Genomic DNA, 21,567 nt, shown 5'->3' on the forward strand with positions numbered 1-21,567 from the left:
TCCTGTGGTATCCGTAAACGGCCAATAAGTGTCGCACAACTCTGACTGAAATTCAGTGACGTCAAGGGTGTAATGTGATTGGTTATTAAGGGACACAAGATCCAAGTTAGCTGTTATGCCTTCTCCAATAGTAAGTAATACAGACCCTCTCATTTCCCAATAATAAGAAAATCTCTGCTAGAAACTTCCCAGCAGGTTGGAGCTAAACTCTGCAGGACACCAGCCCTCCAGGACTGAGTTTGGGCACCCCTAGCTGTAGAAGCACTAATTCCTCATATTGAAGTTATTAAATCTGATCATAGATATATAAAAACTGATATCATCTGTGTGACTGAAACATGGCTACAAGATAAACTTCCTGATTTCCTTCCAGGACTTTCATTTTATAGTAAACCAAAGCATTGTGCTTATGATCAAAGTGTTCAAAATTTGTCTGTACTTACAATGCACAAAAATGGGGTGTTAGTTTGTATCATAAAACAGAACTTGAATGTTGAATCTCTGATTACGCAATTTTTTAATATCGAATGCTTACAAAACAAAAATAAACGTAACCACTACAGTAGTCAACATTTGAAGTGGATCAAAAAAGTTAATCAAAGTTATCCTAAGACAATAACGGGTATTGTTGTGGTTTTAGGGCAACTTTGATGAAAGGTTTTGATCCACTTCCTACTGTAGTAAGGAATGTACTCTTTTCCAACATGATTCCACAGTTATTAACATTGAAAAAGTAGAAAATTTTATTGTTAAAAAATGTGTATAATACTTCTTTCTTACACAACAGTGTAAGAGGCAGTCATGACAAATTTAACTTTTTTTTTTTGCTACTGGAGCAAATGGGAAAATACATGTTTTTTGTTGTTTTCAATCATGACTACAGATGTTTAACCAATTATGATGACCTTCACTTATGAGAACCTAAAAATGTAAAAACAAGGGTCCAAAGTTCACCTAAAAATGAATTATTTCACAGCTGTCACATGTAACAGAGCTGCACCAAATAATTTTAGAACACTTGGGTGACACAATTAATTTTTGATAAAATTATTATTCAATATATGTAAGTTATCTTGCTTTTGAGTAATAATAAACTCAACAAAATAAGAAATGACCCTTTTTCAGGACACTATGTTCTAAAGATAATTTTATAAAACTTATATACATTATGTGTACTTCATTCACATCTTATTTTTTATTATCTGTGTGTTGTTGTTTCTGTACTGGAAGCTTGTGACACTAAAACTTGTATGTGCAAACATACTTGGCAATAAAGCACTTCTGATTATAATACAAACACAATCATTTTATTGTTATTTACAGTTATGGACAAAACAAGCATATAGTCTATTACATGTATTTTCATGAACATTTGCTTTCAATTATTTCTAACATTTGATCTCTTGACATTTGCACTTAGCAACTCAATCCAAGTGCTAATTTAGATTCAGATTTTGTACAAAATTTCGGTGTTCCTCTGCTGGCGTTGAGGTCCTGTACAAGTCAATATGAACTTAAAATCTTTCCCCTCTGAACATCAAGGGAAAGACCTTAAAATATCTCCTCAAACAACATAAAACTTTCTGTAAAGTGTAAAGCCAGCCAGGCTGTTGGACACATCAGTTCAAGCCTGTGGGAAATTTGGGCTAATCTAATGCAGATCTCACTGTACTGAACATCAAAGCCAGCGAATCGCAAATGAGAAAACCCAATGACTTTGAGGAAGGAGAGATGGACTGCATTTCAAATGTCTGAGGAAAATCGCCTGATTACAAATGTACTGCTTTGAAGCTGGACTGATCATGGTACTTGTATGTTAATGTAACTGTACCAAATAGATTATGCACCGTCTCCCCCTGGTGGATGGATTATGCGATTACACCACAGCACTTGAGGTCAGAACTTCATCAAACTTCATCCAGTCCTTTATTTTGCTTGTTAATCTTCCCCACAACATCCTGCAGTTGGCCCACAGTCTCCATCATGTGTCTAACGCTATCTTGGACATTTCCCATTCCCTCTCTCCTCCACGAAAGACGCAGTTCCTCGATCCACCGCAGCACTTCATCCAGCCGTTTCTGTGTTTCTTTCTGCTCCTCGAGCTCAGCGAGAAGCGCTTGCTTGGCACAGACCTCGGCTTCATAAGCCTGCAAAAGTTTTGCAATGGAGTCCTGCAGCTTCATGAGGTCTTCTTTACCTTCTGGGTACTTCTGGTGCAGCTGGTCATCGGGCAGCAGGACATTGTGAGGGACGGAGAGAACACGGTCCATCAGCATCCCCTTCATGCGCTGAAACATGATTTCAAAGCGCTCCTGTAAGAACTGCCGCAGTTTTTGGGTGCTCTCTCGGGCTGTCAGTCGGAGCTCTGCTGGTGGATCCCGGCCTGGACATAATCTTTTTACGAATACGGACTCAACGGCAAGCAATATATGATTGAGGGAGTCTCGAAAGGCATCATGAACTCGCAAAGTGCAGGTCTCTGGGGTGAAGCCGAAAAACTGTGCTTCATACAGCTGCAGGGATTCAGATCCCACTGAAACTATAGTCATAATAGAGACAAGTTAAGCCACAAATATGGCTTACACATATCCATACACTAGCAGTCAAAAATATGGAGTAATTACTATTTTTCAAAAAGTCTATTATGCTCGCTTTTTATACTCCACTTGATCAGAAATACAGTAAAAACTAAAATAGATTCACAAATTCAAACGGAAAAGCTGAAATTTCAGCAGAAATCATTCTAGTATGCTGTTTTGCTGACCAAGAAACATATTATTTTATACACAAACGTATATATTATAATATAGGCTTGCTTTTTAGGAGTGTCGTTGGATACGTTTCCAAATGCTAAATTACTGCTGTTTATCAAAACATTAAAGAGCTAGCCGCACGAAACTATGACCATAACATTTATTTACATGTAAAAATGACTAAATATTTTCTAATACTCTAGAGTTACAGATTAAGTGACATAACTGGACTTTACCCCCACTTTTTGTTTTGTTAATAATGTTTGAAAAACCGAATCATGTTTTACCTCCGCTGTCTGCCATCTCTACAGCCCGCGCGTTGTTCAACCTTCTTCATGCGTCATTCAGTACAAGTGTGTTTACAAGCGCAATATCGCCCCCTTTGGATTAGGAGCATAACAGAGCAAACACGTCGTAGATAAAAGATTTTAGACTTTTTGGACTTTTTACAAAATCAGCTCATCCATTATAAACTGCTACGAAGCCTGGCTACTTTCTCAGCGACCTGGGTTCTGGAATATTTGCCCCATTCACTGTTCCCATAGAGATTTTATTTGGTTTTGTTTGTTTTTAACGACCTTGGTTCTGGAATATTTTCCCTATTCACTGTGCCCATCAGGGGCGTTTCTAGGATTTTAAAACATCCGGGGCTGGTGCCAAAACATCAGGGGCTAGTGGTAGTGGGTGGGAGCTCACCTCATGCTCACATAAGATTTTGTTAGACACAAGTGGTTGAACCTGGATCCTTCTAGGGGGGTCCGGGGGCATTAAACTGGGTGTTAAAGACCTTGTCACACTATTAACAATAGTAAATAGTAATCACTGCAAATAGCAAACATATCAAAGTATTATAACAAAATTATAACATTACAAAAATATGTTAGACAAATAAAATAATAAATTTGAAAATGTATTTATAACTGTAACAAATATATAGTTGGATGCAAAAATAGGGTCCTATTTTTTTTTTTTCCCAAATTCCATTTTATTTTATTTTTTTCAAATTCTGTTTTCTGTTTTCATTTTTCTGGTCTTCTTTTTAATGGTTAAATTTAATTTTATTAATCAAAATGTATTTAATCATGTGTAATTAATTAAAAATCTTATACAATTTACCGACAATTTATCAAAAGTTAAGAAAAATTACATGTTTAGGACCCTATGAAATGTTTAACTTTTTTCTCACTTTACGTTTTATTGTTACCAGATATGTTTTAGCATGTCTGTTTATTTGAATGCATAAAAACAACTTTTATTTATTTTTACATGCCTTATGGAATTCTGTGTTGTGTATTTTTCTGGTTATCTGATGAAGGTATAAAATATTGATTTAATTGATCTTTTAATGAAAATTATTAAACTGTTTACTATTAAAATGTAAAACACGGAAGAAATATTGTGTTAAAAAATATAAATTTTTATTAATTAATAGTAGTAGTAGTAGTAGTAGTAGGCACGTACATTATACTGAATGATTAATAAAGTTAAACCGAACGTTTATTTTGACGGGTTGCCGTGAATACTTTTAAATTTCTGTGTATATATTTGACGCTTGTTTTACTCAAATGAACAGTGAAATGCTCATGAAGTGACTCTCAGAGCAGTTCTGGAGATGTTGTTAATGTATTTTTTTCCTCATTTAGTGAAACGGCAGACGCTGAAATGACTGCGCGTGTCAGTATTACATGTATAGAAAACGAAACCGCGCATCCGCGCCGTTCATTCATAAAAAGACACGCAGAACATGCAGGATTCATATTTAAATAGTCTTTTGCGGCGTAATATTTACAGATACCAGTCCATATCGCGACTTGATTTAAGTTTAATGACCAACTTTTGATTAAATCATTCAAACTTTGTCAAATTCCGTGGAAATCATAGGGCCATACAAAAAAACATACGGGGCTGGAGTAAAAACTTTCGGGGCTCGAGCCCCAAATGATTAGCCCTAGCGACGCCCCTGGTGCCCATAGAGATTTTATATAGTTTAGTTTTATTATTTTATTTTGTTTTATGTAAACCACTTTATTTATTTAATGGTAAACCACGGCATTACAAACTTTAATATGAATCAAAAAGTATTTGAAAATTGGACAAAAAGACAAAGGTATACATAACAAGACTGTGCACTTATGTCTTCAGTCAACGATTGAAAAAACTACAATCCCATGATGCACTGCGAAAGATATAATCGAATCACAAAAAACGAAAACTATTAATTTAAAGATGCTGGTTATGTATTAACAATATGTTTACGTTTATTGCAAAATATGTATATATAGTTTGTTAGCGCAGGTGAAAAAATTGAAATAATGCGGGCTGATGGCTGCAATCAGTTAACAACCTCGTAGCTGACTTCAGTTACTTGTAAGTTATTGTTGACAATCAATTCCTCTATGGATAAAATGAATAGGAATTTTACTTTTGCCTGTTGTATACTTACTTAACAGGCATTCCCATCCCAATGTAAAACTTTCATCTTAAATTAATATATTATTTTCATATATTTTTGGATAATCTCTACCAACCAATAGAAAAATGCCATACATCCACTGACCGGGATAAAACAGTAATTGACGCGGTAGTTGACCAATCAAAGCAGTGAGCTCTCAAAGCGTTAACCAATTGGAATCGTCAAAAACTAAAACCACCTCCTTCATTCGCTTGTCCAGGTGATGACGTGTCAAGAAGGTGCCGGAAGCAGCGTTGTCGCTCCAAAAAATGGCATACCAGACAATCCGACAGGAATATTTACAGATTCCAGTGGTTACTAGAGCTTATACCACCGCTTGCGTACTCACTACAGCCGCCGTGGTAAGTACATAAATGAATATCAGGGTCTCCGGCGCTATTATCTGCCGTGTCCTCGTCCCTAAACACAGCTGATGTTCTGTAAGATGTTATCAGGACATATGTACTTTAAACCCACCGGTAACATGTGTATGTATGTTATGAAATGTTAAAAGCAATATAATTTAAGTGTAAATGTCACAACAATTGGTATCAAGTTGCTCTGTCTGCATGTTCGCATCTTACTTCCTGTGTTTACTGTCATTTAGCTGACTGCGGTCTGCTGAAAGTAACTTTGCTTTTAATTTCAAGTGTAATATTAAGTTACAATTAAACACTGTTTATTTACCTGCAACCTGCATTCGTATATGACTGTGGTGTTTCATTTCTGTTCACAGCAATTAGAACTCATCACACCTTTCCAGCTTTACTTCAACCCAGATTTAATATTGAGAAATTATCAGGTAAGTGTCATAAAAAGTGTTTCTTTGGAGAATACTGTGCCTTGTTTTATTTTTAGCTTGTGAAGCCTGACATATTAAACAAAAGTCATAAAATTCAATGAATTTGAATGGTTTATTGAACCTTTATACTTGATTTATACAGGATAATAAAGAAAAAGGATGAGTGTTTTATTTATTTAGAGGCCATGGAATTTTGTGTATTAAATATGGTACATTTGGTTTTATAGGGTTAATATTGCGTCATGTGATTCTAATTTTGTGTGTGTGTGTCTATAGGTATGGCGGCTAATAACCAACTTTTTGTTTTTTGGTCCGGTTGGGTTCAACTTCTTATTCAACATGATATTTTTGTATCCTTTTTTATATCATATTCATAGTGCATCACTAAATTGTACAGTTAGCGTTGTCTGAAGTTTAAAGGTTTTTTTCAGTCCTTAACTTGAGTCTCACAGGTACCGGTACTGTCGGATGCTGGAGGAGGGCTCCTTCAGAGGGAGAACCGCTGACTTTGTCTTTATGTTCCTCTTCGGTGGCCTTCTCATGACTGTATCCTTCATGTTTTCTCAAAAGAGAAGACCTCATTTCATTGACCTCTACAGCGCAATAACTTGTGTCTAAAATGTAAATTTAGGCAAGTGTGTTTAAATAGCACATTTCGTTCGCAATGATATTTCAAAGTGATTTGCTTAGATAAAATCAGTTTTAAATAATAATCCTTTTTATGGACATGCGCATAATAAATACATAACCAGACAAGTTTCAAACAATGTAAGATAATGGTTACGTTTGGATCTGACGTGCAAGGTGATGTTATCCGAGCACAAACATTTGCATTTGGCAACATTTGTCAACATGGCAACATTTGGCTGGTGTGCTTAATGCGAGTGTTGCATTGCGCCAAAAGCAAATAGAAATTGCAATCACTCTCGCTTTCTGACACAGTCCACGTGCTGGAGTCTGTCGTCAATAGAACAAATGGAGTGAAATAACGTTCACTTTGACGTGTTTGGTTTAACGGGATTGAAAATAATTATTTTTTTTGTTTTTGTGCCAATTTTTTTTTTTTTTAACATTATAAGTAAACATCAAGGAACATGTTACAATAATTAAAAACTAAATCCTAGAGTCCTTAGGCATTTTCAAGAATTGGCTAAAAACACACCTCTTCCATCTTTATTTGACCCTCTAACTCTAGCACTCTCTATTCTAATTCTATTCTTAACTTACTAGCTTCTCTAGTCTTTATATGTTCTATCTTTTCTATCTGTTTTCTTTTTATTATACAATTAACAAAAAAGCAAAAAAGAACACTAGCTTGCGCTAATCTTTTTCTATTCTGTTTTCTGTTTTCTTTTAATTTATTTTATAATTTAGAAAAACCTTGCTATGTCTACTGAGTTAGGCTAACTGAGACTTGTCATAGCACTTGCATATCATTGCTCTTTTGTTGATTTTGATTGCATCCTTTGTCCTCATTTGTAAGTCGTTTTGGATAAAAGTGTCTGCAAATTGACTAAATGTGAATGTAAAAAAAATCCATGTCATGACCTCTTTAAAAGACAAAAAAAAGGGAAAAAGTCCAAAAAAAAAAAAAAAGATTTAAAAAATGGATTACAGTAAATGGAAAAAAGGACACACATTTAAATAAAATAATATTATACACATTGCATTGAAGGTAATGTTCCAGCATAGGCATGTTTTCATTAGCATATAAATGCCTAATATGCTTGAGATCATCATCCAGTCTTTTGAGAAGTTCACAAAATGAAATACTAGTTTTGTGGTACTGTGGGAAGAAAAGAACAGCAAAATGAGTCACGTCCCATTCTAACCTCAATATAGAAGCTGAGTAATGAAAGACGTGCTGTTTGACCTCATTGTGTGTTTAATAAAACCATGTGAAAAGTCAAAAATATCCATTATGCTACAAAACAAAATCCAGTATGCCTTATATCCACTATTAAAAGTCAAAGTGCTTCACAATGCCATAGAAGAACCTTTTTTTTCTAAATAGTTCCACCTTTCTGTTTCACAAGAGGTTAAAGGCACGAAACTCGCGCACTGGCGGACTTTCACATGCGCTTTGTGTTTGTTGTCCTGAAGATCGATTGTGGTTGCGTTTAAATGCACTTCCGTTTTCAAATAAAACTTTTCGAATTCCGTTTTTATACGAAATTGATGTTCACACAGTCAGTTATGTTTTCAGAGCAGGACAAAACATCTGATATATCGAAATGGATCCGTGCATTACAGTCTGTTAAAGCTGCCACTGTGACACTCTGATCAGTAATAATCAAACGGCAATAATGCTGAGGAAAAAAGAGTTACTATTGTCTGAAAACTTTCAGATATTTAAAGAACACTGATTTTAAATAAGTGATTGTTTTAAAAAGTAGCCTTTTTGTATAATAAAAAAAATAAAGTCTGCACAAAATAAATTTGATATAAGGTTTATAAGAAATTGTAGCAATGTGCAGTAATAGTGGAAACTGAGAATGTGATGCATAATGATATTGAGTTGAAAATGAAAATTGTAATTAAATTGAATCATGAAACCTGTAAAGATTCACACCCCTACTTTTAAGATGGCAGTACTGACATACAGAGATTCTAACTATAAACAAAAAGCAAAGAAACTGCAATTTTGGTTAAAATGTAAGGTTGTAAAGATGTATTTGCACAGCAGAAGAATTAATTGGGGAAAAAATGTAGATCAGATCATGAAGTGCCTGAAGATTCCCACCCCTATAAGAAAGAGATGGTTCTTTAAAGAACCTTTGACTGAATGGTTCTTTGTGGAACCAAAAATGGTTCTTCTATGGTGTCACTGTGAAGAACCCATTTATTTTTAAGAGTGTAGGCACTTTAAGATTTCAAGACATATAACAAACATTGCCTGTTACATTTGCTCAAATACCAATTGTAAATTTCTTAATAGCTGTGCAGATATTTGGCACGTTTGTGAATCTTGTGTTCTTAGGTCAGGCTTTCACCATCATGCTGGTGTACATCTGGAGCAGGAGGAACCCAAACGTGCGCATGAATTTCTTCGGCCTTTTGAATTTCCAGGCGCCTTTCCTACCGTGGGTGCTCATGGGATTCTCTCTGCTGCTGGGAAACTCCATCATTGTGGACCTTTTAGGTAGAAACTTTTAAATGAATCAGATTTATTAACTTTTCTTTTGCTGATACTTTGTAACAAATACGTCAGTAATTGTTCAGTATTATTTGTAATTTCAATATGATGGAATGAATTTTTAAGTAATAATGAATTAATCTGTTGCTGGTGTTATATTTTCTCTGTTTTCATTATAAGGCATTGCAGTGGGACACGTGTACTTCTTTCTGGAGGATGTGTTTCCTAACCAACCAGGTGGTGGCAGATGGCTGAGGACTCCCTCCATCCTGTGAGTGCTAATGTCTTATTAGGCTCCATGTATTTGATTAAAAAGTAGAGTAAAACATTAATATTGTGAAATATGTTATTACAATTTAAACAGTTTTCTATTTAAATATTTTAAATATTTAAATTTATTCCTGTGATAGGAAAGCTTCATTTTCTTTTAATTCCCACACTTGTGTGCCACACAACGTATAAACACACACGCATCTTTCTACTTTTCCAGTAAGATGCTGTTTGATACACCTGAGGAGGATGCCAACTACAACCCTCTCCCCGAAGACCGCCCAGGAGGCTTTGCCTGGGGTGAGGGTCAGCGACTAGGGGGCTAGTCTGAGCCTCCGTGTGCCTGCCGCTTAATGGACATCTCTGAGAGCAAGAGAAGGAAAATCTTTTTTCGACTTGTTTCTCTTGTGTACAAAAGAACAGGGGCTCCACTCACCAAGCAAGAGGGAGACTTGTAGTTTGTGTGCACGGAAATCATACGCCTCGAATTGTCTGCAAGGCCCAATAACGCTCCTCTGACTGTGGGCATGGGTTTAAAAAAAGAACTGACTTTTGATATGTTGCTGTTGTTGCCCTGAACGACAGCGATTCCAAATCGAGCAGCTGTGAAAGACAAATATCTATTGATAGCCACCATTTTACTTGTTTTTTCTTTTCTTTTTTTTTTTTTTTTTTTAAGAATAAATGTATGAAAACAGTTTCAGAGTACTGCTTGTTTGTGTGTTGTTTTTCTTTTTCAAAAAGCATTTTGTTTATACATTTGCAGGATTAAAAAATAAGGTATACTGAATCAGACATGAAATTTGTCAGTGCAAACATCATTTATTGGAATACTATAACATATATATATATATATATATATTAAGATATTGGTAACACTTTACAATAAGGTTCATTAGTTAACTACTTTAGAATTTAAGAATGATTTCAACATTTATTAATGCATTACTAAAATCAAAAGTTGTGCTTGTTAACATTGGTCTGTGAATTTAGTGAGCTAACAGTGAACAACTATTTTTATTAACTAACATTAACAAAGATTAATAAATACTGTAATAAATGTATTGTTCATTCATGTTGGTTAATACATGAACTAATGATAAGAAATTCAATCTTACTGTAAAGTGTTACCAAAATATTTCTCTCACATCCTTTGAACTTGCTTAACCACTTCCACATGAATGTTCCATGTGGTACTTTAACAGAAAATGACAAATGACATTTTTGGAAGATGTACTGCATTTCAGACAATGGGAAGCGAAAGATCAGTTTAGGTGAAAGTAAATTAGTTTACATGCTTTTCAAACTTGTTTTTGCTCAAATACTGCACAGTAGTACTTTGTAGGAAACATATAGTTGGTTTCTAGGTCCACTCATGTGTCCAGCTGAAAGGAAAGTAATTTTTTTTCTGTCTTTTACCCTATGTCATCATAATCCTCCTCACTGTCATTGATAGCAGGCATTATAACGTCATCATAATCCTCAGAGACAGCATCTTGCTCTTGATTTTTAGTCTTGACGATGGTGTAGTGTGGAGTGATGGTGGGTTGTTGAGGGACAGGAGGTTTCAACTCATCCTCAATCTCCACATAGTCCGGCGCGGTGTCTACATCCTCATAACTCTGATCCACTGGAAATTCAGATATGATATTAAACTGGTTAACGTTACATTTCTGTTTGCTTATTGTAATATGCACAGAGTGAAGTTTCTAAAGATCATTTATTCTATCCACCTCAGTTTGAAATTTGGAAGTAAGCTATTTTTGGTAAGTATAACAATAAAGTACAGTAAACTGTAAAACTATCTTCCTTATTTTTGCTGTAAGAGTAGGTTTGTTAGCTTGATGGGTCTGGCTTCCGGTCTCATCTGCGTCCAGCTATTTTTAGCTGTACAAAACAGCTCATTTTGCTGCTTTATATTGCAAATTGGTGTGTCTTAGCATATTATTTTAATGTGTTACTTTAATTATGAACACACTGGTTTGTAATGCAAACAGTTTTAACGTTTACTGCACGTTGTTATTCTTCTCGTTATTTGCTGGAAGTTTCACCTACAGGCTTACTTCCACATTGAAAAATAAGGTGGGTAGTGTGTTGAATAAGAATGAATAAGACAATAAATACCAGTTTGCAGTATTAAGCAGCAAAATGTTTTGTACAGCTAAAATAACTGTAAGTGAATGACACCAGAAGACTCACAAATTTTAGTTTGTGAACTCCCTGCTGAAAAAACAGCTAAAACCAGCCTTGATGACCAGCTAAAACCAGCCAGCCAGCTTAGGCTGTTACGTGTTCAATAAGAGGGGCTAACTTCAGAGACCCTGAGAAATATATATATATATTTTCTGTGTTGACATATTGAAAAGTTTGTCTTGCTTATTTTTATGTCATGATTGCATTTTGCTGCTTGCAATTCAGGCAGGTGGTCAGGTTAGACAGCATATTGAATTTTTTAAAAAAAAGGTCACCCAAAAATGTTACATTTTATCTGTTCTATATGAGCTGTTTTAACAGTATTGACTTTACATAACATTGGGGAACTACAGTAGTCAGCATAAAAAAGTGGATCAAAAAAGTTCATCAAAGTTGTCCTAAGACAAGAACAGCTATTGTTTTGGTTTTAGGGCAACTTTGATCAATAGTTTTGATCCACTTCAAATGTTGACTACACTGTAAAAAAAAAAAAAAGTTTTCAACTTAAAAAAGTAAGTGTTATGTCTTAAAATTTTAAGTTGTCAACATGAAATGTTTTTTTGTACTGTGGAAAAAAAAAGTACTGTGGAAAAAAGTGTACGGTGGAAAAAAATACGAAAGTCAGTGGCTACCATCAACTCATTCAAGTGTGAAACAATATGAGTTAATGATGACAAAATGTTCATTTTTGGCCAATTCCTTTCGCACGGATGAACAAGGCTGTGAGGGACAGACTTGCAGTCTTTACAGTAGCACACACTCTTTAAAAGTCCTCGATCATACTATTTTTTATTTTATTTCTTCTGTCAACTGAAATTTTTTTTCAGAAAGGTGTTTGTCAGCTGAACGATCAGTTCAGTTTTTTAAACAATAGTACAACCCAATGAACGTTTTGCAACCCAATGATCAGTTTTCCTGGACAAACTGTCAATTTTAAATGCGTATATCTGCTAAGATAATGTTGTCATATTTAGGAGTATGCTTTTGTCCTGACACTTATGAACTAAAAGCCACAAAACTGGAGTTTTAATTTCATGTGGTCTTTCGAGATCAGGAAAGTCCTTTTATTTATCTTCTTTATGAATATTTTTGCTCATAAAAGAAAATGAAAAGAAATTATGTAGTATAGAGTTATGTAAATTAACACATCGATTATATATATAAACCAAACTGACCTGAATCCATGGATTTGAACTGATCTCTGGAAGGTAAAGGTGGTTTCTCATTCTCAAGGTCTTTGTGTTGAACCTCTTTGTGAGGAACTTGGTTGTCCCTGTAATGAAAAAAAGTCATTTATTTTAGAGTGTAAACACATTTTGTGTAATAATAGGCATCTAGTCTTTAATGAGCTTGACAGACTTACTGGTTTTTAAAATTTGTGTGACTGTAATGATTTGGTTTTGATTGTGTACTGTACCAGGCAACTAGAAAAAGGGAAAACAAAGACTGATGGATTGAAATGAAAAATGTTAAATTAAATTATATGAAACTGCTATAATAATGACTAATGAGGCAGAAAGTTTATTTATCATCAACTATGCTTTTGAGTCCAGTTAAGCAAAATGATACCGAAGGTTGTTTTCTGCCATTTCAAACATTCAGTTCAAAATACTTCTAAATTCTAATAATTTTCGTAAATTCCTTCATATTTTTTGTAATAGCTATAAACAAGTGAGTTAATTGGTGATAAATGAGCTATAATGAACTACTCTGAACTAAACTCAACTGCTTTTTCTAGCCAGTAATAGTAAAAGTATTATTTATATTTACTGCAGTAAATAGTGTGACAATTATCTTGTGTTGAACACAGTCTCTGTAGAGTTTCCAGATGTATTTTACCTCTTTTACTGATGCAAACATTGATGATTATGAAAATCATTACTATCAGCAGAGACACCACAATGATGGCCAGCAGTAATGCTGTCCAGAAATACTGACGGAAAAAGTCCATCTACGAAATAAAACATAGAAAATGTTCAGATTTTATGATACATATGTGACTCTGGACCACAAAACCAGTCATAAGGGTCAATTTTTTGAAACAGAGATTTATACATCATCTTAAAGCTGAATAAATAATAAGCTGGATATGACAAGACACAAAAAAAAGATTTAAAAATCTGGAATCTGAGAGTGCGAAAAAATCTAAATATTGAGAAAATCACTGTTAAAATTGTCCAAATGAAGTTCTTAACAATGCATATTAGGGGTGAGCGTATTAGGGCACAACCTAACGTAGAAAAAAGTGCGCCAAAACACAAAAGCCTTTTGAAGATATCGCTGAATATTTATTTTACCATAGTAAAAGTCCTTGACCAGCAACATGACCAGCAAAAACCAGCAAAGGACCAGCTTAAACCAGCTAAGGACCAGCTTAAACCAGCATCAAAACATACCTACCAGCATATGCTGGTTTTTTCACCAGGGAGTACATTTTTTCATCTCAGTTTTTAGTAATCATTCAAAATGAGTCAGATCTGCTATTATTTTAATCTCCAATCTGTTATTTATCAGTTTAGATTAGTTTATTAATGCTTGTCAAAAACCATCAAAAACACTAACCACTTTTATATTCCAGTCGCGCTGATGGGGAACGTTGCAACACTGCGTTACAATCTGCCCCGGTATTATAAAACTATGCTTTTCTATGACATGAGCAATGTAATTTTCACTATTTACTTTTATGGATTTGAAAAAGAAACCACAAGAAACAGGTGAATAAAGACTGACAATCGATGTTTAATGTTGAGAAATTATTATTTCAAGAAATGTAAAGCATTTTGGCCCGTTTGTGTGTGTTCTATGAGAGCTGTGTTTGGAGGGAGGGAAGTGTTTTTTTTGAATGTCTGAATGTGTTTCATCTATTTGCGCACATTGTTTTGAACTAAACTGTAGTTATATAGCTGTGTTTTGCGATCAGGGCCGTCACACGCATTGTTGCGATGTGTTCACTGTGAACCTCAAAATCTTTAAATTTTTAATTCTTAAAAAACGCCATTATTTTGTTTAAAAATTTTAATCATTTTATTTTATTGACAAACTATTTTAGTTTGTCGTGTATATTTTTTTTATTCGACCAGACAACATTTTAAGCTGTCATATGGTCATGTTACAACGTGCCCCTTACATGTTACAATGTACCCCACATACGGGGCATGTTGTCACTTTTTCACAATCCTTTTTTTTTTTGAGGTAAATAACAAAAAACGTACACACTGTAATTATGAAACAAAGCTACATATTTGTACTAGACAAGTGTGAAAATAACGTGGATAAAAAATTATACTCTGTGCCCCACGTGGATTAACACAAACTGAGATATTCAAAAAGTGTTAGGTTGTGCACCACGCTCCCCTACTAATCAAAAGTTTTAATATATCTACGGTAGGACATTTACAAAATACCTTCATAAAACATGATCTTTACTTAATATAATGATTTTTGGCATAAAAGAAAAATCAATCATTTTGACCCATACAATGCCACAAATATACCCCGTCCGAATTATGACTTGTTTTGTGGTCCAGGGTCGCATATCACATATCACACATATCACTCATAATGGTACTTTGTTCCTCATTATGATAAATATCATACTTGTAACTCCAGCTACTTCTCCTTTTCAGCACTGTTCGCGCACATGCTTTTTCCAGTCAGCTGTGTTTCCTGGGTGGAGAAGGTTAACCTAGTTTTAATATGCTTTCAAGTAAACTAATCCATATGTGGGAATGAATACAGTCAACTTCATTCGTAATATTTTAGATTTATCTCTATGGCACACAAACAATGTCTCTCTAGCTTTATCATGCCCACAGCAGTCATCCTGCAAGAGACCAAGCTTTACACATGATTAAGTGACTTCCTGCATCATTCTTTTATTAGCACTGCCTTATGCGATCTAATGCGTCTCACTCTACTGACCTTCTTAGTTTTTAAACTCATTTGTTTTAATAGTATTTTAATAATTGTAGTAATGTACAATATTTTCACACACAGAATTAGAAAATAGATGTTATTCATAATTAAATCATTCTCACTTGGTAAAGTGCAAATTCACACAATCTAAAATGTTATAATAATTAATGCATAATGTATACTGTAAACGAAAACAGTAGATAACATACTGAATGGATTGAATGTAAATAAATGATTGTAATGATGTATTTCCGTATTCTAAATCACACTGAAATTGCTATTAATTTATAATCTACACTCGATTTACTTTTTCCTAATAAAAACTCAACTGTTTTAAAATAGCTGTTCACATATTTGTGAAAATAAAAATAAGATAACACATAATTACCTTTGTCTTCGGTATGGGTCACATCAGTCTTGCATATGTTCTGTGAAATGCCAATAACAGAAGTGCTACAAACATCTACTAAAAAAAATGATTCAATTCTTCAGAACGTCCAGCCTCTTTTCACCCACCAGCCCTTCTACATAAACTGTGGGTCTGTGTGACTCAGATGTGTGCTGTCAGTCAATTGTACATCTGTGTTTTTAGTAAGCTGTGGGGAGTTAAACTCGAGAGAGTGCGACTGAGGGATGGTGTAATACAAGAATAGTACTTCTGCTATTCTGCAGTGATCTGAATCCAACCACGTAATTCGCTGTAATCTTAAAGAGGGGCTGCTATATATTTATAGTGGGTGTGGCCTCAGGGATTTACTTGTTTGTTTATTTGTGGTATTGTGGGTGTAGCCACTACAAATTTTAGTGCGTTATTCATGAGTGTATTTATTTATTTAATGTGATCAACATACGCCTTAATAAGTCTGTTTGTTTCAGAAGTGGATTGTTAGTTGAGAATTGACTGTGTTTTTAGTGCGCTGTGGGGAGTTGAACTCAAAAGAGAGATGGTGTAGAACCAAAATAGCACTTCTGCTTTTCTGAAAATCACTGAATTCAGGCATTTAATTTAACTTCAGCTGTCAGTCTCACAGCTGGTCTGCTGAATTGGTGAAATAAAGTAGGATCTAAACACAGCAGTCATAGTCTCTTCTTTATTAAACAAAGTCTAAACACTTAGGAACATACGTGAACACGAGGAAAACCACCATACAGACAATCAACTAAGGAAAACACAGAAATTACATAGACACACCAAATCAAAGTAACCAGTAATAAGGTAATGAATTAGTGGTGGGAAAATAGAGCAAAACTAGTTAGGAGAGAGGCTTCATTATAGTAGGCATGGCCTCTGCATTTAAGTATTTGTTTTTTATTCATTGTGGAGAAGTTGTTTCAGTGAATTGTTTGTGAGATTATTGAACGATTTATTTAGTTGATTTTAGTTGATGGTTAATGACAGTGCTTGGGTAGATTACTTACAAACTGTAGTCCATTAGCCTACTGACAGGTGGTGAGAAGAAGAAGAATTAGGGTGAATCAATACATTATGAGTCATTTACTGTGTAAATAGTAATCCATAAATAAGTAACTGTAATCTGATTATAGGCAATCCTACAAGTGTCAGTGAAACACATACGCAGCCGTTCGAAAGTTTGGTAAGATATATCAGTAAGATATATATATATATATATATATATATATATATCTGGGAGCAATATATTGTTTTTTATATTGTTGTTATTTGATTAAAAAACACATAAAAAACTGTGATATTGTGAAAAATTATTGCAATTTAAAATAGTAGTTTTCTATTTTAATATACCTTAAAGTAGAATTTATTCCTGTGATGCAAAGCTGAATTTTCAGCATCATTACTCCAGTATTCAGTGTCACATGATCCTTCAGAAATCATTCTAATATGCTGATTTATTATTAATGTTGGAAACAGTTGTGCTGCTTAATTTTATTTTATTTTATTTTTTGGAACCTGTGATACTGTGATATTTCTTTCTTTCTTTCTTTGAAAGAAATTAATACTTTTATTCAGTAAGGATGTGTTAAATTGATAAAAGTGATAGTAAAGACTAATATTGTTAGAAAAGATTTCTATTTTGAAAAAAATGCTGTTCTTTTTAATTTTTTATTCATCTAAGAATCACAAAATTATCACAGTTGCCAAATAAATAAATAAAATAAAAATAAATAAATAAAATAAAATAAATAAAAATAAAATAAAAATTAAGCAGCCCAACTGTTTCCAGCAATGATAATAAATCAGCATTTCTAAAGGATCATGTAACACTAAAGACTGGAGTAATGATGCTGAAAATTCAGCTTTGCATCACAGAAATAAATTATATTTTAAAGTATATTAAAATAGAAAACAGTTATTTTAAAGTGCAATAATATTTAATTATATTACTTTTCTTCTTTAAATAAAATTTAATAGTTTGTTTGGACAGCAGAAGTTTTAGTGAATTGTTCCTCCTTTATTTATTTATTTATTTATTTATTGTGGATTTATTGTGGTGTAGTGGGTATTTTGGCTGTCCATTCTGCATTTTTTTTTTTTTTTTAGTTTGTTGGTTCCTTTGTTTGTTATGGTATAGTGGGTGATGTACTTTCAGTGAATTATTCATTCATTTGTTTTTTGTTGTGGTATGAATGTTTTGGTTGTGATTATTATAGTATAGTGCCATGGGAACTTTACTTAACTTACTTTTTTTGAGTTATTTAGTTATTAATTTATTTTTGTGTGCATTTATTCTTGTTGTCTAGTGGGTTTCCTCTGAATATTCAGTGAATTATTCATATATTAAAATAGACATATATCTAATGAATAATAAATAAGACACATACACAAAACAAACAGTAAAAATAAAATTGCACTCATAAAATAAATATAGATAACGCGGACGTAATGTCAAAATTATTAACTGTGTTGTCATGAATATATCAGTTACTAAAGACAGCTCCGCCCACTCGGTGCGCGCACGCGCAGTGCGTGTTATTTCTACAATGACGTTGCTCAGTGTCTAGTAGCCTGTTCTGCTGGGCGCTCCTCGCTTTCCTTCAGTGAGCCGCTTTTCTAAACTCAGCCCCGGGAAACCATGGCCGAGCAGGCCTCGGGATCCACCCGGCCGCCTCAACATGACGGTAAGCGTCTTTCACCACAAGGAGCGGTTTATCGTGCTAATTCAGCTGGGCTAGTTGTAGGCCCGCGGCCTGTTCGTCCACGGATTAGCAAGCAACAGTCAACCGGCTCACAGATACTCTCTATTTGCCTATTTATTAAAACACGCTCATATGATGCTTCAATGCTTAATCTGCATCGATGCTCCTGACAGAACGCGTCTTGCACAAAGCATTGGGTGTGCTGGTCTTCAGGTACACTAAATCGTGTTTATATGGTCAACATGATGATGTTGCACCTAGTGTGATCAGCAGATGACAGCTGGACTGACAGTGTTTTAAGAGTATCAGAACAGACAGGGGTTTGCTTTTGACATGTGATTATCATGTCTACGGGTTCTTCTTTGTAATGTTGTTCAGATGATGACAATTCGCAAGCATGTACTTTCATACAGTGTTTTGATGCACATATTGAATGTTAGGCATGCATTGATGTATATGCCACATAAGCAGTGCCATTCACTTAAAAAAGTGCTGTTTTCTGAACATTATTATTGTGAAATGCTTTTAAAAACGTTATAGCCTTTATAGTACCTTTATAATACTGTGGTGAATGAAGTCAAATATGTTGCAAGTCTATTTTTTTTTTTTTTTTTTTTGTAACATTGAAAGCACAATGTGAGCAATATTAAAGACCCAGTTTATGATTAGATGAACCAGTAGGATATTGAAAAAACAAGTTCTGTTATGTCATATCTTTTTTTGTCTTTTCTGTATATAGTAATTACACCCCTAGTCATATATTAAAAGAATAGTTTGTCCAAATACTGAACATTTGCTGGAACTTTACTCACCTTTAGGCCAGAAGATGTAGATGAGTTTGTTTCTTTCATCTGAACAGATTTGCAGAGATTTAGTATTGCATCGCTCATTAATGGATCCTCTGCAGTGAATGGGTGCCATCAGAATGAGTTGGTGTTTAAAAAAGAAAAACATCACAATAATCCACAACTAATCCACACAAATCCAGTCCATCAGTTAGTGTCTTATAAGGCGAAAACTTGTGTATTTGTAAGAAACAAATGATCCATTGTTAAGCCAAATACCATTATTAAGTTGTCTAATGTTAAAACATTGCTTCTGGACAAAATACATAATAATTCACAATGCATAATAATGCTTCCTTCAGTGAAAAACTCCATCCACTGTTATCCTCTCACATCAAAATCCATCAACATGTTTGTTTAGAACTGTTTTGGATTCTTTTTGCTTTTGTAAACACTGCTTGATCTGTGCATATTTCTCTCCTGATTTGGACAAGTTTGCTTTTTCACTGGAGAAAGTAATATAGAGGACTCAGCTTTTTGTTTCACTAGACCTTAATTAATAGATTGGAGTCATGTGCAATACTTGTGGATTATTGTGATGTTTTTAGCAACTGTTTGGACTCCCATTCTGACGGCACCCATTCACTGCAGAGGAGTCTTTAGTGTGATGCAATGCTGAATTTTGCTGGAAGCTGTTCTGATGAAGAAACGTTGTTTACATTTTCGATGGTCTGATGTTGGGTATTTTTAGCAAATTATCTTGTTTTTGTGTGTGTGTGTGTGTGTGTGTGTGTGTGTGAACTACTGAATTAATGTTTTATTAGCTATGACTCAAATGGGCTTTTATGAAACTAATTATCTTCAATTCTTAAGTCTATGCACATGCCTCTTCAGTCCCGTTGAGCTACATTTTTGGTGTAGGTTAAGGTTCAGATAACATAACCATCTGTCATTCCCTTAAGGCTCGTGGTTGCTTTGGGTGTAGTCGTCCTTTACAAATCTGACATAGACACTTTGTACTGCGTATGTGTTTGTAAAAACTTGTATTTAGGCCTAATTAAAGTAAAAACCGACAATAGAATTGTATGATCTGGCATGACATATTCAGCTGACCAATGTGGCTGCACTGGCTTGGACTTGGTACTAGAGTCTGTACTTGTTTACTTGATGATATACTGCTCGTCTAGAATGATGTAAGAATCTTGAAGAAAGCGGTTTTGTTTGTAGGCTGATGCTCTTTAGATGAAACTGCCGGCTGGAATAATGCCTATTAATCAAGCTAAAGCTTTATTCACATCATCAGTGTGGCTTTGATTCTATCAAGCGTCTGTGCAACAGTAGTAAAAAGAGAAAAACTTATATATTATTCATAGTCATTTCTGTCATTAGATTTGTTTTTATGTTTTCATTTTTTTTTTTTAAATTATAATGGTGATTATTTTTTGAAATAATGAAACAGTAAGCTGTAAAGTTTCATGTGGGGGTTGTAATAGTTGTTGTCTTTGGTTGCTTGTAATAGAGTTTGTCACATTTTGAGGGGAAAAAAGAGATATTTTGTGGCACTTTAACAGCCCTCCCTACTGTTTCGAACCTCAGTAAAAAGTCAGAGTGGTTTGTTTAAAGGTCCAAAGAGCAAAAAAGAGCTGTGACATGTTTGATTAGTGAATGAAAGAGATGTCCCAAATAAAACTCCAACATGTAAACTCAGGAGAACTGAAAAGAACGTCAGCTTTTGATTATTTATTGGCCTAAAGTTTTATATGCTTGACATTAGTACAAGTACACTACAGCTCAAAAGTTTAGAGTCAGGTTTCCTTTTCTTTTTTAATTAATACTTTAATTCAGCAAGAATGCATTAATTGGTCAAAAGTGGCATTAAAACATCTACATTGTTACAAATGTAAAATTTTACATTAAAAAATATAATCAAAAATGACAGCGAAGACATTTATAATGTCATAAAATATTTATATTTTAAATAAATGTTTTTTTTTGTTTGTTTTTTTTTTAAATTTTGTGTCATTTTCCTAGGTTTTTTTTTTTGTTACTTCTTGGGTTAATTTTGTTATTTTTATTTTAGTACTAGTTTTAGTTCAGCCCTACTTTTTAACTTTTTTTTTTTTTTTGAGCAATATAATTTTTTTTAA

The 21,567-nt window shown here is 34.1% G+C and overlaps 3 protein-coding genes across 4 annotated transcripts in view; 2 read left to right on the forward strand and 1 right to left on the reverse strand.

Annotated features, from left to right (window-relative positions):
- Positions 1-1,333: 1,333 nt before the first annotated feature.
- mis12 (MIS12 kinetochore complex component) lies at positions 1,334-3,198 on the reverse strand. Its single transcript, XM_051108818.1, has 2 exons — positions 3,041-3,198; positions 1,334-2,539 (listed from the first exon to the last, which is right to left on the reverse strand). Exons 1-2 carry the CDS (start codon positions 3,054-3,056, stop codon positions 1,908-1,910), a joined length of 648 nt encoding a protein of 215 aa, XP_050964775.1. The 5' UTR covers positions 3,057-3,198; the 3' UTR covers positions 1,334-1,907.
- A 2,234-nt stretch (positions 3,199-5,432) lies between these two features.
- On the forward strand, positions 5,433-10,111 carry derl2 (derlin 2). Its single transcript, XM_051108817.1, has 7 exons — positions 5,433-5,567; positions 5,942-6,007; positions 6,284-6,357; positions 6,460-6,553; positions 8,954-9,149; positions 9,324-9,414; positions 9,634-10,111. The coding sequence occupies exons 1-7, from the start codon at positions 5,475-5,477 to the stop codon at positions 9,737-9,739; spliced, it is 720 nt and encodes a 239-aa protein (XP_050964774.1). The 5' UTR covers positions 5,433-5,474; the 3' UTR covers positions 9,740-10,111.
- An 8,346-nt stretch (positions 10,112-18,457) lies between these two features.
- The window catches only part of rabep1 (rabaptin, RAB GTPase binding effector protein 1), a 34,249-nt gene continuing 31,139 nt past the window's right edge, over positions 18,458-21,567 (forward strand). For both annotated transcript variants that reach the window (XM_051108806.1, XM_051108807.1), the window contains exon 1: positions 18,458-18,617. In XM_051108806.1, coding sequence (XP_050964763.1) covers positions 18,572-18,617 — 46 coding nt within the window. In that variant the 5' untranslated portion in view covers positions 18,458-18,571. The remainder of the gene's footprint in view (positions 18,618-21,567) is intronic.

This window comes from Labeo rohita, chromosome 5 (genome assembly GCF_022985175.1).
Source record: "Labeo rohita strain BAU-BD-2019 chromosome 5, IGBB_LRoh.1.0, whole genome shotgun sequence".
In the NCBI taxonomy this organism is placed as follows: Eukaryota; Metazoa; Chordata; class Actinopteri; order Cypriniformes; family Cyprinidae; genus Labeo; species Labeo rohita.

Excerpts from the sequence above, each read along its gene's own strand:
- derl2 (XM_051108817.1), top strand. The coding sequence starts at position 5,475 with ATGGCATACCAGACAATCCGACAGGAATATTTACAGATTCCAGTGGTT. Across the intron at positions 9,150-9,323 it reads CATCATTGTGGACCTTTTAG|GCATTGCAGTGGGACACGTG; the intron begins GTAGAAACTTTT and ends TTTCATTATAAG. Across the intron at positions 9,415-9,633 it reads CTGAGGACTCCCTCCATCCT|TAAGATGCTGTTTGATACAC; the intron begins GTGAGTGCTAAT and ends CTACTTTTCCAG.